This window comes from Anas platyrhynchos, chromosome 2, assembly GCF_047663525.1.
Source record: "Anas platyrhynchos isolate ZD024472 breed Pekin duck chromosome 2, IASCAAS_PekinDuck_T2T, whole genome shotgun sequence".
NCBI classification, from domain to species: domain Eukaryota; kingdom Metazoa; phylum Chordata; class Aves; order Anseriformes; family Anatidae; genus Anas; species Anas platyrhynchos.
This window is the reverse complement of record NC_092588.1, coordinates 52,916,701-52,931,026: the sequence shown is the minus strand read 5'-3', so window position 1 is coordinate 52,931,026 and position 14,326 is coordinate 52,916,701. Positions and strand designations below refer to the sequence as shown.

Here is a 14,326-nt window from a genome sequence, read left to right as displayed (position 1 = left end):
TTCGTAAACATTTTTCAAGTGTCATTGCCCTGAAAGCAGCATGACTCCAAGAGCAATATGCCTTCATAACCTGCCACAACAACCTAAAAACAATTTCCAGTTCTGCAATTCGAGACGTTTGATGGACAAGACAAGTTCAGAAAGGGCAAAGCAGTAACACTTCACAATCCTGTTTAGCTTTCAAATTTGTTTTGCTATCCAGAGCATACATATTACCTGAGGCAGCCAAATTCCTGAACTCTGCACAAAGATGAAGTTGTTAGGGCTCACTACTACACATTTTTCTAGGATAGAAGATTTAAAAGCCTACCAATATCTAAGATCTCACAGCAGAAAATCATTTTTTTTGTGACTCTGGGGCTCCAGAGAGATTGATTTTTGAGTGTTTAAGCTTGCTACCTTGCTTGCATGAACTCATCCAGCTGAATATATTAACATTACTAAGCGAAATGAACTGTAAACGGAATGGAGGAAAGGGTCTGAAAGATGCTGTCCTAAAAAATAAAAAGATTGTTTTCACAGCAAGAAGCCTTCACACAGAAATAGGCAGAAACTGAAACTGTGTCTGGCAGGGAGGGTAAGAGAGGAAGGGAAGACACATAAAAGCAAAGGAAAATATCTGCCTCGGAAGTTCAAGAACTAAAAATAAAATTCGCTTACCCTCATCTATAAAATACTCCAATCAGCTAAACTAACCCTGCATATGTTGGTTGAACACCTCACGCTACAGGAATGAGAAATAAAATGTCTCTCAAAAATGATTAAACTGTACTACACCTCAGATTAAGAATTTAACATTCTCTACTCAATAGATATCCAAGTTTTAAGACCTCAAGATCCAGGAAATGCTTATGTTTGTATAACCTGAGTGGGAGAGTTATATCCATGTACCATTAGCATAGACGTTATTTTGGCTGCTACAAAACCAACAAGTCTTCCTGAATAACTTATGTCCTTCAAGAATACCCATATACAAACACACGATACAGTCCAAAGACAAACCATTTTTTTTGCTTGTTTGTTTGTTCTGGTGTTCTTAAAGGCGCCACCTCTCATGCAGGCACACCCGGACTGAACACTACAACTGCCTGGTTCAACAGCAGAAAAAGCATGCAAGTTATCAGACTACTCTAGAGAGACGCAGCTTTAGAGGGTATGACTTTTAACTATTATATAAAATAAAAAAAGTTAGTTAAATGTAGATCTTCGCCTAAAAGAGAGTATATATTCCTCTATCCCATTTATTTTGAGCTGCAGCTGGAGGATTAAAAGATTGCAATGATATAAACAGTAAAGAAGTTGCATGTATTTCAAGAGATTATGTAGAAAAGCAAAATAAAATCAAGCATAGCATTGACTTCCCCCAGTTTATCTCACCTTGCCTATGTTTGCATGCATATATATTTATGAGGCAGGTGCTTTACCTAACCAGAGGAAAAGCTTTTTGAGACCATACAAAACAACCACTGTAGCACACGGTCTACTTGGCAAAAAACTAGCAAACAACCAGAACAAACCCAACTTCCCTCCTAAGTAAGATTTTAATTGTGGTTTAGGATTGTTCCCAGTACCGCACAGAGCACTTACGGAACAAAAATGGGGAAACCAAGCAAATCTGTTGACCACCTTAAGTCTTCTTCCAGAGAGAAAGATGTAAGCAGGTGATTTAGTAGCTAATTACGCTATAGGAGCCTGTAATTAGCAATACATGTCAAACTCACCAAGATTCCAGAAGGAACCCTTCCATGGGCAGCAGCAACATTTCTATTGAAGTTATCTTCAAAATCATACTCTTCTGAGAAATTCATCTCAGAAAACAACAAACTAACTTTCCACAGTACAAGTAAATGCAAAGATCACAGCCATAGCAGAACATTGGATCAGCATTTCTTCTCCTTCCACAGAGGGGTAGAAGAGCTATGCAAAACTTTTGGTCTCTTAGAGGAAAACGCTCGGTGTACTTTCCCACGCAAGACCAAGATTAAAAAGGAAGCACTTCTTTAAGAAACCTCACATAGAAACTCCCTCACCAATAGGCTTTGCTTGAAATGTCACAGCCCCCTTGCACTCTTTGAGATAAGCACTAACACAGACAGACTTTGCCATATGTTTACTCTGATAGGTAATGATCTTGCGTTACGTTTGGTCACATGGCTGTAGCTGAAGCTCCCATGCAAAGAAACAGGGATTTGGTTAATGATTCTTAAGCAAAGTCTACATTGGCTCACTTGGAGACTTTTTGCCCACTGTTATGACTTTACTCGCCTGTGGCAGCATTCCAAGTGTGAGCCCAGGCTGCTGCACACCGTGTTCAAGAACACCAGTTACCCCTCCAAGGGCCTGTTCCCTTTGCTGATGGCTTCACCGGGTTGCCTATTCAAGGTTATAGGACAACTATGATGACAGCTGATATTTGTGGAACGTTTTTCCCCCTTTTTGAAATAGCATTGTAATAGTAAATAGACAACTGACGTGGTATCAAGCTTATACTAAACCATACAAAAAAAAAAAAAAGGTACGTCGGAATAAACGTTATTTCCTCCTGTGGAAGTATTCCTACTTTGTTGAAACAGAATTGTTAAAGCAGTGTGAACTGGATGCGTGGACAACACGTACAAAGCTTGCTGTATGCTCCATGACTAAGAAAAAGATTTTTTTTGTTCTGAGGAATTTTGAAGTGTCATTTCTTCTCTAAATCATACCCTGGCTAGGTGAGGAAGTGGAGAAGGACAAGGAAACAAATCTATCCCTGTGATCTGGGGATGGGAGACACATTCCTGGGGACCATTAACGTTCTTCTGCCACCCCTCAACCCCCACGTTGTTACCCTGTGCCTGCTACAGAATACTGTGTAGGACTACTTGGATTACAAACCCAAAGACCATCTCCAATTCTACTACCATCTGCACTCTCTCCTCCTCTATGTTTTTTAAATTGATGTGTTAAACTCTGATGCGTTAACTACACTGGATGCAACCAAATCACTTCTACGTTTCTAGAAGAATTCAAGAACTACACCCAAGGCCAAAATTAAATCAGGCTTGATGACATACTCGTGCATTGAGTGATGGGATCACTACAACTGCAGTAAGGTTGCAGTAAGCTGTTCCCATCTCTGGGTCCTTTTCTACATACCGAATAAACTCACATTTAATGGAACTTCACAAGAAAGATTACTGGTTTTGTTAGCAGATCTGAAGAGGGTTTTCAAAGGACATTAGGAATTACTAGGATACACTCAATTTTCATCTGCTTGTTCATCACTCCTTTATCACGCGTGTTCCATTTAAATACGTTAAGAAATAAGTTTGTGAGCAGAACAAAAGCCAGTTTTCTAAGACAGCGCTTCTCTTAAAACACTTTTGACTTTGGACACACAAAAACCAAAGCTTTTTTGTTATATCTGTTTTATTTTAGAACTGCTCAGTATTTCAGATTAGCATTAGTTTTCTTCAAAGCTTTTATAAGTGTTTTAGAAAACAGCTTTTCCAGAATGCAGATCACACTGCAGTCACTGCTTTATTTTTTTGAATGCAGGTAGTAAGGTAAGGTTTAGGTAATAAGCTCTGCGTGTTTAAGAAGCCTCCCTGTCTTGTATTTCACAATATTAATAAGTTAAATTCAATGTAATTCCCTCTGAGTAAGTTTGTTTTTAACTACAATGCTATTTACTTACAATTCATACAAGAAAATTAGCTTCAGTTTTTGAAAAGCAAATAGACAAAATTTGGAAAGCATTAGAAGCAGTATTTGCCACGCAGCCTTAAACCAGCTCTTTGCTATGGGGTAGATTTTGTTGCGGTTTAGCCTCAGAAAGCACATACAAGTTTTTTAATTAGACTCATGCAAGCAAATATTGCTGACAAAGATCAGTCAGCATACTGTATTCTTTTTCTTCCCTTCTCTTTGTGGATCTCCACATCTTACCCCATTGCTCATGCATGCTTCCTGATGGAAATACAAATCCATTTTTAAATGGTACTTTTTTTGTAGTATGCGTCATAATACATTTGGCTCTATTAATTTAGTTTTAAAGCATCCCAGAGATGCAGGCCTTTTTTTTTTTCACCTATGCAGTGGAAAACTAAGTCCAGGAGTTTAGGAATTAAAACCACAGATTTTTTTTTTTATTTTTTTTGGAAAGTTAAGACTTGACTGTGCAGAGTGCCCCTACGTTATTTACCTCAAAGAGGTATATTCAAAACGCTTCTTCCATATGCTATATTGACATATCCCAGGTAATGATTCCAAAACAAACAAACAAGTCTGATTGCCAGTGGAAGTTACATCTCAGTGATTTGATTGCACTGCACAGCAACTGTAGAAGCAGCAAGGCCAGAACACAGCTCCAGGACTCTTCTCCAGCACTCCTCAGTACATGTTGTTCTAAGGTCTAGAGAGAAGGAAGCAAGCAGAAATCCTGCTGGCAGGAGCTTCTGTGAGAACACAATCACAAGTCACTCACAGATCTAGGGAAATTTGCTGAGACAAGCAATTGGGACAAGTGTATTCTTCTCTAAGAAATCATTATACATACAGCAAGTACGGGACCTGTCTTTGTCCATGTCCCACATGTCTCCATCCTGCTCACAAGCCCTTTTACTTACCATTAGCCAAGTCTTAAGCACCACAGTTCTTAGCCTCACACCTCATCCTGACGTTGGAAAAGGTCCTTTCTCCCTAAGGCCCAACTCTGAATCCTAAATTCCAGCCCACTTCATTTTCATGTACTGGCAATGCTTTGGCTATAGGGTGCAAACAAAGTGGAAGACTTCCCAATTCTCCAATAGGTATTACGAAAATCAGACTGCGACTGAGAATGCTTTCCAGCACCTGAGATCTCGCCTGCAGCCCTGCACTGAAGCAGTTGCTTACCAAACCTGGATATTAAACTCTGCTCATTCCTGCTTGAGGTAAAATACATTCAATGCAGCATCATTGTTACTTTTAACTGCAGAAATCTATCCATTCTCATTATGGATTTTTAAACCTAATATATAGACTAATAAATATGCCAAGTGAAAATATATTTGCGCATGAATTACAGAAGACATACTGAATGAAGACCATCTGCCTGTAGTCCCTTCTGAAAGAGAATTTTTCCCAAAGAAAACAGCTGGAGATTTTCCTCTAGGGGAAAGACATTACCTAGCGGGGAAAGATATTACCTAGCTTCAATTCTTATACAAAATTTAAATACCTGCTACAGTTTTCCATATAAAGGCTAAACATGCCTAGCATCTAGTGAGAATGATATTTTCCACTTAGGCGAATTTTGTTGTGAGTAAAATTCAAGTTCTGCTCAAAAATGCCACAAAAAATAAAAGGCAGTGTTACCTGATTTACCTAAAAATTTCCAGCTTGCCAAAATGTAAGTATTAAAGTAATGAAAATAAAGCACTTATCACAAGTAATAATAGGATGGTACAAGAATCCAAGCAGTTAACAGATTGTAGAGAAACACCAGTGATACAAAAGCAACAAGCAATGCACTGTCCCCTAAACCAGTGATTAAAAATAAATAAAATTAAATGTCTAGTTTTCCATCTGGAATGAACGATAGCAAACAGTTTCTACCAGATCTCCTGGCAGTTAGGCATTCAAAGGAGATGATTCGCCAGTGCAGCCTAAGTATTTTTTTGATTTCAGGAAAAAAGTTATCAAGAAAATCCACTTTGCATAGGCATGTCCCTTTTGTAATGTGTCACCACTTATATCTGAATGACTTACTATGAATCATCTGATTCCAGTACTATGGCATCTTTCCTTCATTAACTTGAGCCCTATCTTCAATTTTCTTAATTATTTTTTTCTGTTTACAGAGGAATTTCAGAGGAAGAAGAAAGAATACTTCAAGAGCTTATAAAGCAAGTTTAAAATAAATAAAAAAATATTGTTAAAATAAATAAAATAAATAAATAAATATTGATGAATTGATCAGTTCAACTGAAAACTTGTTACATTCACCAAAAAAGCAACGTACATGAAGACATGAGCTTCTGTCAAGGTACTGAAAAGAAATAACTGGCTAGTGCAGACTGCACCCTTTCAAAATCTGCACGGGCATATCGCACCCAAGCGTCTGCCCCACTTGGCAGACAATCTATTTCCAGCAGCACAGACTGTTCCACTGCCACATCACCCTTGGTCGCACTTATCTCTAGTTACCTGCCACAGTAACCAAAATGTCTGAATCTCATTTTGCATGACACGAGAGAAGCAGCCAGATGAAGCTTTTCCTGAATTTCCTTTCTAGAAAGCACTACAAGCAACCCATTACCTGTCTACTTTTTCCACTGCCCAAGAAGTCTCTCCATACACTGATCTACCTCAGGTGTATTTACACTTTCCTCCAACTTTCCCCACCTCAAAATCAAAGCATGTGTATTTAAGCAAGCAAAGCATCCTATCTATTAACAGTAAATTACTTAGCTACATTTAGGATGGATACATGAGTATAAGATCTGAGACTAGCACGTATCTTTAGGTTGTCCGGAACAAACAGAAATATACTTATTCTGAGAAACGAATCCCTGAAATACCCAAGTTCAAAATATAGTATACATAAGCAAACAAGAAACCTCTTTTATTTGCTAAACTCTCCATAGCCTTGCTTGAGTTGATGCACTCATATCAAAATAGAAAGACATCTATACATTCAATTTGTATGTAAGACTGCTATTTTATTAGAAAAATAGGTAAAAACGCTGCATTCCTACCCAAAGGTATGCACAGAATAAGATGTTGGAAAGGGGAAAACTTGATATAGCTGAGCAAAGCAGCTTATGCTTACTCATTCACCCAACGCAATCTACCAGCATTATTAAGTTTTAATGAGCAGAGATCACACATCGGTCTGAAGGATACTTCTCACCCTTAGCATATAACAGCAAGCCTGTACCATACATACAAGACATGACAAACCTGCAAAGCAGCCCTACAGATTTCTTGTTTCTGTTAACATACACACTGCATTTGAGGAATAAAAGTCTTTAAGGCTAAGAATTTATTTAAAAAAAGTATCACTATTCTAGTTCACAGAACACACTAAATTCTACAGTTAAGCAAGTGAGAGAGAATTTCTTCCCTCTGTAATGGGATCTCAACTACAGTTCATTATTCAAAGCTCTTCCTTACAAGAGCTTTGCAAAGAGTCCTGTATCCTTTAAAAGGCCTGTCATAACCATCAAGCCAAAAAAGAGTCCTGTATCCTTTAAAAGGCCTGTCATAACCATCAAGCCAAAAAACCTGTATTTCCTGAGGAGACAGTTACGCAGTTGAAAAAGACTAGTACGTCTAAAGACATGGCCTACGACTGGTTTAGCACGTGTTCACTTCAGCCACAGTGACCAACACAGAAACGCTACATGGTAAACTGGAGACTTTTCTATTATTATTTAGAGTATGTGGATTTCTGGTATTGAACTTCAGCATTTTGGATAAAGAAATGGCCTAATTGTTCAGTTAAAATTCTTATCTGTTCACTCTACTAAGACTACAGTGATGAGATCTCCCTTGGTTTTGGGAAAAGCACTGAACAACTTGGGACAACTTGTGGTTGCGTGTTGTCAAGTGACATTATTGCAAAGCTGAAAGACACTGATAACAACAAAATACTTAGCAAGGGCAAACTAGCATCCTTTACTTTGAAATTCCCTTGAAACATAAACACAAGAAAACATTAAATTCTTATTAAAGAAAGAAGAAATGTTAACCCCCAAAAGTATGGGTAAGCTCTGTCCTCCAATGTCTTTACATTCAGGCCTGACTTGGCACCAGAGCTGCGTCTCAAAGCAGCCTGGCAACACCAAAAAAAACACAAGCCCTGAAGTTCCAATACACCTGAATGCTTGTGACAAAGGAGAGGGGGCAGCTAGGCAGAGTAAAAGCTCATTTGAAAGCAAAACATTCTTTGCAGCAGCATTTTTCTATGCTTGAAGTAGATAATTTCATTTATAATTCTTTTAACTCTGCTTGCCTACACAGGTATTTACAGAAATGACACTTCTGCGTTACTGTAGAGCTTTAAAATATACATTTAGCAACTTGTTAGATAAAGTAGTTCAGTTGGAAGGGACCTTCAGAGATCATAGGGCAGCTTGGGTTGGAAAGGGCCTTAAAAGATCACCTGGTTCCAGCCCCCTGCCATGGGCAGGGATGCCACCCACTAGATCAGTTTCATCCAACCCAGCCTTGAACAGCTCCAGGGATGGGGGCGATCAGCCAGTCCAACTGCCTGACCTCCCATGGCCAACCAAAAGTTAAAAAGCATGTTGCTGAAAGCATTGTCCAAGTGCCTCTTGAACACTGACTGGCATATGGCACCAACCACCTCACTAGGAAGCCTGTTCCAGAGTCTGACCACCCCCCTAAGGTAACTAAATGTTTCCCGATGTCCAGTCTGGACCTCCCTGGGCACAGCTCTTTGCCGTTCCTGTGCATCCTGACATCGGTTACCAGGAGCAGACAGACCTTCCTCTGCACGTCCCCTCCCCAGGAAGTTGCAGAGAGCAGTGAGATCAGAAGTTCAAGTAAGTACTTCTCATCAGCACCATAAGATCCAAAAGTCATTGGGATACAGCATGCTACTTTGTTCCATTCTTACAATTTGCCCAGTATTGCAGGAACACATGTAAAGCATGTATTTTAGAGTGAAATTTGATCACAAACGTACCACTCACTGGTTTGTATAAACCTGAAAGCTTTTTTGCTGTGATATATTTAACTTGCAGCACCAGATCACACACCAGAAGCTATCCTTTCATCTCTTTCAGACAGTTTTCAGGTGTTTGCAATTCACGATATAAGCAGTGATTAGAAGTTATTCCATGTAGAAGCCAAGTCTATTTTGCTAAAAGCAGAAATAGCAGTGTTCTAATTCAGCTCAGATACTCGATGCTCACACACAAAGACACTGAAGAACTGACTCCCTGGTCTCCTACACATTGCAACCTTGCACTTAACTTCAAAAAAATGAAAGAAGAAAATTCTGGAGTCTTAGCTACGTAAGCATCTTCGAGGAGAAAAAACACAATACCAAATGCAACTAATTTAATCTTTAGCTTTTATCAAAGTTCCCAGTGTGACTAGGAACAAAATCTTTTCAGCTTTATCTGAGCTAGACGGCAATTTCTTAGAGACGGAGACATTAAAAAAGCATGCAGCACAAAGAATGGCTCTTGTGTGCAGTCTCTGGGCTTCAGACGCATAAGGAGGTGTGAAGTGTAAAAAGCACAGCTTACATTTCCCCATAACTGATCACGGCCTTACACAAGTGGCAAGAAATGCTGCAGGTAGGGAGAAAGGGCAAAGTTCTCTGCACTGCAATACAAGAACATTTCAGATGTATGTTTACCTAGTGCAGAATAACAAACAAGTAACTTCATTTTCTAACAATCCAAAACATTAAGTTCCAGGAATAAGACAAGTTCAAACACCATTTCTTTTACAGGCCATTAAAAAACAAAGCAAAACAAACAAAAAAACACAAATATTTTGATAACTGAAAAGTTAAGCTATGAGCTTAACGATTAATACTGTAATTGCTCACTACAACCTTTCAGCACTACCTCTTCTTACTGTAGTATGAGTATTGCCACACAATGGAGCATTTTGAACTCCCCAACATCCTGACTTTATTTAGAGACTTACCATCAGCTTCTCAGTTCTGTTATTCTACCATATAAGAGCGATGCTTTTAAAGGACATCTCACCAAACATTTGCTTACTTCAATAAAACAGGATTTCCTTGATGTTTTCCTTAAGAGATAGTAGAATTGTTTACATTCCTGTATGTTCTGGGATGCGAAAAGCCTAGAGCAGGGGCTAGGAGAAAACTGACAGCTGTGGCTGGAGCTAGCTGCCTAGCATGCATACAGGCCACGGTCATGTACACACATACATATGTGCAGGATTGTCATGCCCACACTTCCAGTGACACAAAGTGAAGTCACACAGGGACTTAGGATTTTTTCATTTTAACTAATGAATGCCTGAACATCCTTAGAACACATATAAACCCACTCATTTTCCCTCTTAGAAACAGAGTCATTAAGGTAGGAAAAGACCTCCAAGATCATCTGGTCCAACCAACCCCCTACTACCAATGTCACCCACTAAACCATGTCCCTAAGCACCATGCCCAACCTCTCCTTGAACACCCCCAGGGACGGGGACTCCACCACCTCCCTGGGCAACCCGTCCCAGTGCCTGACTGCTCCTTCTGAGGAGAAACGTCTCCTCATTTCCAACCTGAACCTCCCCTGGCACACCTCGAGGCCATTCCCTCTGGTACTATCACTAGTTACCTGTGAGAAGAGGCTGACCCCCAGCTCCCCACAACTCCCTTTCCAAAGCATTTTTCAAACATTAGGTGCTCAGTATTCAAAATTGGAAAGAGAGAGAGATTGGTGGTAGGGACCAGATATCTTGGAGGTCTTCTCCAACCTCACTGATCCTGTGATTTGTAGGACTGTCCATCATCCTCCTCCCCCCCGACACGACCCTAAATAACACCACATACCGTTACGGGCTAACAAATCCTTTCTCACTCTGGAACACCGTCCCCGAAAGACCAGGCGCTGATACAGGAGAGGATTACATCCACCACACCGCTCTTCGGGGTGGCAGCGCCCTCCGCCCGGGCGGCACAGCGCCTCGCCCAGCCACCGGCAGGCAGCCGGGCACCGCTTCACGGGGGGGAAGGCGCTCAGCCCCCACACCACACAGCCACCGGGCTGAAACTCGGAGTGGGCACCCCGGAGCCGGCAGCCTACACCCCCAGCCCTTACAACTTCACCCACACGCCCCTCCTCCACCACCAGAAGCGACGGACGGGAAAAAAATTAAATTTAAAAAATAATAATAATAACACATTACAAAGAGGGAGCAGAACGCCCTCCCCACCCCCTCCCCATCGCTTACCTCAACGGGGCCGGCGGAGGAGGAGGAGGAAGGACGTTGAGGGGGGATGGCAGCAGCGCCGGGCTGGCCGCGAGCTGCGCCAGGCGGCGGTTGAGGCGGCTGAGGCGGTTGGCGCAGCGCGTGCACGCTGGGTCTCGCGCGCGCGCGTGCGCGTGCACCCCGCCCGCCCCGCTCGGTGGCTGTGGGCAAGGCGGGCGTGAGCGCGCGCGCCACCTCAGCGGCGCGGCCCCGCCCCGCCCCGCCTCGCCGGCCACGTGACCGCACGGGGGTGGGCGGGGCCGGCGGCGGTTGCGTGGTGGCCGTTGCCCCAAGTGTTGTGGGGCGGCCGCCATGTTGTGTGGCCGGGCGTTGTAACGGGCAGGGTCCCAAACTCGGCGTGTCCTACAGCCACCGTTCCTCACAGCCCTTCCTCAGGGTCTTTTACTGCTATATCCCGCTGCTAGCCCCTCGTGACGGGGGGTTTTCACGAGAAACACGGCTTTTTGTTATGGGGTGGGGGGGTGTTGGTGGCTTCGCGCATCTCCCGCTGCATCCCTCTGTGGAGAGGCGGCGTGGTACCCGGGGAGGGCTGCAGGTGGCTTATTTAGTTGCCAAAAATTGCCAAACCCAAACGTGTCCAGCAGGTTAAGTGGGTATTTCAGGTCCGCAGCTGCCTGGCCCATGTGTTTTGTCATTTACGCTGCTGTTCAGGGAGTTTGCCTTGATGATGATTATTATATATATATAATAGCCCCGAGGCCCACTTGGTACTGATATGTACACTAAAACAGGATAATCTCACCCCAAGTGATACTAAACAGGATAATCTCACCCCAAACTGTACTAAACCATGGTAATCTCACCCCGAACAATCCGCAGTATAAACGAGAGAAGAGAGAAGTAACATGGTTGGAAATAAAGGTCAGGTCTTCCAAATATGATTTTAGTATTATCACTATCCGTTGTTGCCTCTTTATTTTAGTGTACTTTTATTTGTTTACCAGTGACTTTTTCACCTGCCAGTCTGTTGGCTAGGTGTTTCCTTTGCTCCCACCTTGGTGTTGGAGCCGTTCCACGCTCTCACACCCGTTGTGTCTGGCTGTCACATAAGCAAACAGGCTGATTAACAAACCACTCAGTGCAGCTGATAGAGCCTCCTCAAAAATCTTTTGTACCAGCCCTACAAACAGATAAGACGATCCTTTTATTCATCTGTACCTCCTGGTGCAAGCTGTGTAAAAAATTATAGTTTGCTTATTTGCAAATAATGTATTTAAATCCCTTCGAGCATGGAACTAAACTGTCTATCCCTGCAGTACATGCAGTGTGTTTTTTCAAAGCAAGCAGTCCTTGGAAGAGGACACAAACACTGAATTACATGGATAGAGTGACAATATATTATATACAGATAGGTAAAAAGAACGAAAGGGCAGATTTCGCACCTGTCCGTTTTGATTATGTTGTAAATTCAGAGCCAGCTTTGGAACACTTTCTAGGGCGCTGGGTATGAGGATGCAACACAGATTAATGGAGCAATTTTCCACCCTTCAGTGCAAGCATGTTTCAGCTGCAGCAGTTTTCTAAAGATGCCTCCCATTTTATAATGGAGTCATAATAACCTAGCCATCTTAGCATAACATCTGCCACAAACACATAGTCTGTGCTTCAGCTAAAAAGGCAAAGCATCCATAATAGGGCATTTCCCATCTTTACTGTGTTCCTTATTTTGCATGCTAGTTCCTCAGTTTCTGAGGGTAACTGCACCAGAAGTTGCTCTAACAATATTTTCATTTGTGTTTCCATGATCTTATCTTTGCCAGTCATAACAGCCAGTGATTTCTCAGCTGAGGGGGTTCTCCTTTCCAACACCAGCCAGAACAGTTTGCAGGGAGGTAAGAGGTAGGGGGCTAAATTTATGGCATGTCCTCAAATATCAAATTTAAGACAGATCCTATTATAAAATTAAGCCTAATCCAAAAGCAGGCCAGCTTCTTAGCTGACAGAAAAATCTTAACTTGAAAAGGGGTAGCAAATTGGTAAGTCATGCTTTTTTATTTCAGACCTGGAGAAGGAGCTTCTGATTAAAGGGGTATTCATTTGAAAACACAATGTTTTCCCCTTAGGTAATCTTTTCCATTCCAAAATCATCATCTCCAGACAACCAGAAGGTCTGAAGTAGACAGCCTTCATTATTTTCCTTTTATGTTCTCTACTCTTTCGCGCTTAAACACAGAAAATTAAAATCAAGCTGTAAAGATGATGGCTTTCGTTTTCTGCAGCTGTATTAAGTGAGATTTGTTTCCGTTCTGGCTGCATGGGGCTCCACACGTACTGGTGTAGATAGGATCTCTCTATATCTGTATCTGTGTGTGATTTGCAATCCTTGTTGAACCATAACTCACCGGTAGTTAAACCAAGGCCTCCAGGCCACGACAGACACGCCACCTCATTTATGCTTATTTTGCCATTTCACCACAAACGTTGCTGTTGTTCTTCCCCATCAGGGCTCTACCAGCCACCTGAGCCACCGGAATATTTAATCACACCAGCAGTCCCACTGTACTCGATGGACTCGTTTGCTGGTTTGGGCTATTTGGCTGTCAGCACACTCAGCTCAAGTCTCACGTGAGCAACATTTCTCCATTCTTTGTCAATCATTGGCGGGTGTTTCACAAACCATCTTCTGATATGGACATGATAGAAATCCTTATCTGTGCCGAAATCACAGCCTAATTAAGTAGGAGTTTGTATTCTACTACTGTTAGTGTGAGTGGTGAATAGTAAATGGAACTGACTGTAGCAGATAGGATGGGTGGCAGGAGATGAAGGCTGGGGAAAGAGAAAAGATGTTGCATTTGAAAATGTGCGGAAGGAGAAAGATTACAGGAAAGACATCCCACAAAATGAAATAGGAAGTGAGACAAGGAGAAAAGTCAGCAGAATGTAGTTGCAGATGAATCTGGTGTTTTCCTTCCTCCCCTTGCAATCAGTCTCTTCCCCTCACTGTCCCTCTCACCTTCATCTCCAGAAGCCCTTGTGGAACAGAGTTCCTCTAATGTTTTTCACTTTACAGCTTTTGTTGCCCTTTCCTCTGGCCAACATTTTGCTTCAGTTCTTAAAACTTACTCTCCTTTTAGCAACACTGGAAAACTTGGAAATGCATGGAAATAAAGCTCAGGTCTTCCAAATATGATTTTAGTGTTATCACTATCCGTTGTTGCATGGAAAGATTTGTTTCAGGTGTCCAGTCAGTGCAAGCGCAGTTTAAATGAAATATTGTTCATGCATTCCCTTTATATTTGTTTCCAAAGATACAGAGAGGAGGTCCACCCTAGACTAATTAGTTTAAGGATGATCTCATTTTGCAGTTAGCTGCCTCAAATATTACTGCTTTACATGTTATCAAAATACGGTTTATCAGTCT

General features: G+C 41.8%; 1 protein-coding gene and 1 long non-coding RNA gene across 4 annotated transcripts in view; one reads left to right on the top strand and one right to left on the bottom strand.

Moving 5' to 3' along the window:
* LPIN2 (lipin 2) overlaps positions 1 to 11,057 on the bottom strand; it is a 47,311-nt gene extending 36,254 nt beyond the window's left edge. Inside the window, exon 1 of one of the 3 annotated variants that reach the window (XM_027451995.3) lies at positions 10,924 to 11,057. Coding sequence is in view for 1 of the 3 variants with exons in the window: in XM_005009380.6 (XP_005009437.1) it covers positions 1,722 to 1,808 (87 nt within the window). In the remaining 2 variants the exon portion in view is untranslated. Of the gene's footprint in view, positions 1 to 1,721; positions 2,026 to 10,522; positions 10,718 to 10,923 lie in introns of those variants that run through there. The other 2 variants (XM_021268949.4, XM_005009380.6) reach the window with 2 other exon arrangements.
* A 126-nt stretch (positions 11,058 to 11,183) lies between these two features.
* On the top strand, positions 11,184 to 14,244 carry LOC140001884 (uncharacterized). The gene is made up of 3 exons (XR_011807568.1): positions 11,184 to 11,823; positions 12,723 to 12,794; positions 13,407 to 14,244. It is a non-coding gene; the product is annotated as an uncharacterized lncRNA (long non-coding RNA).
* Positions 14,245 to 14,326: the final 82 nt, after the last annotated feature.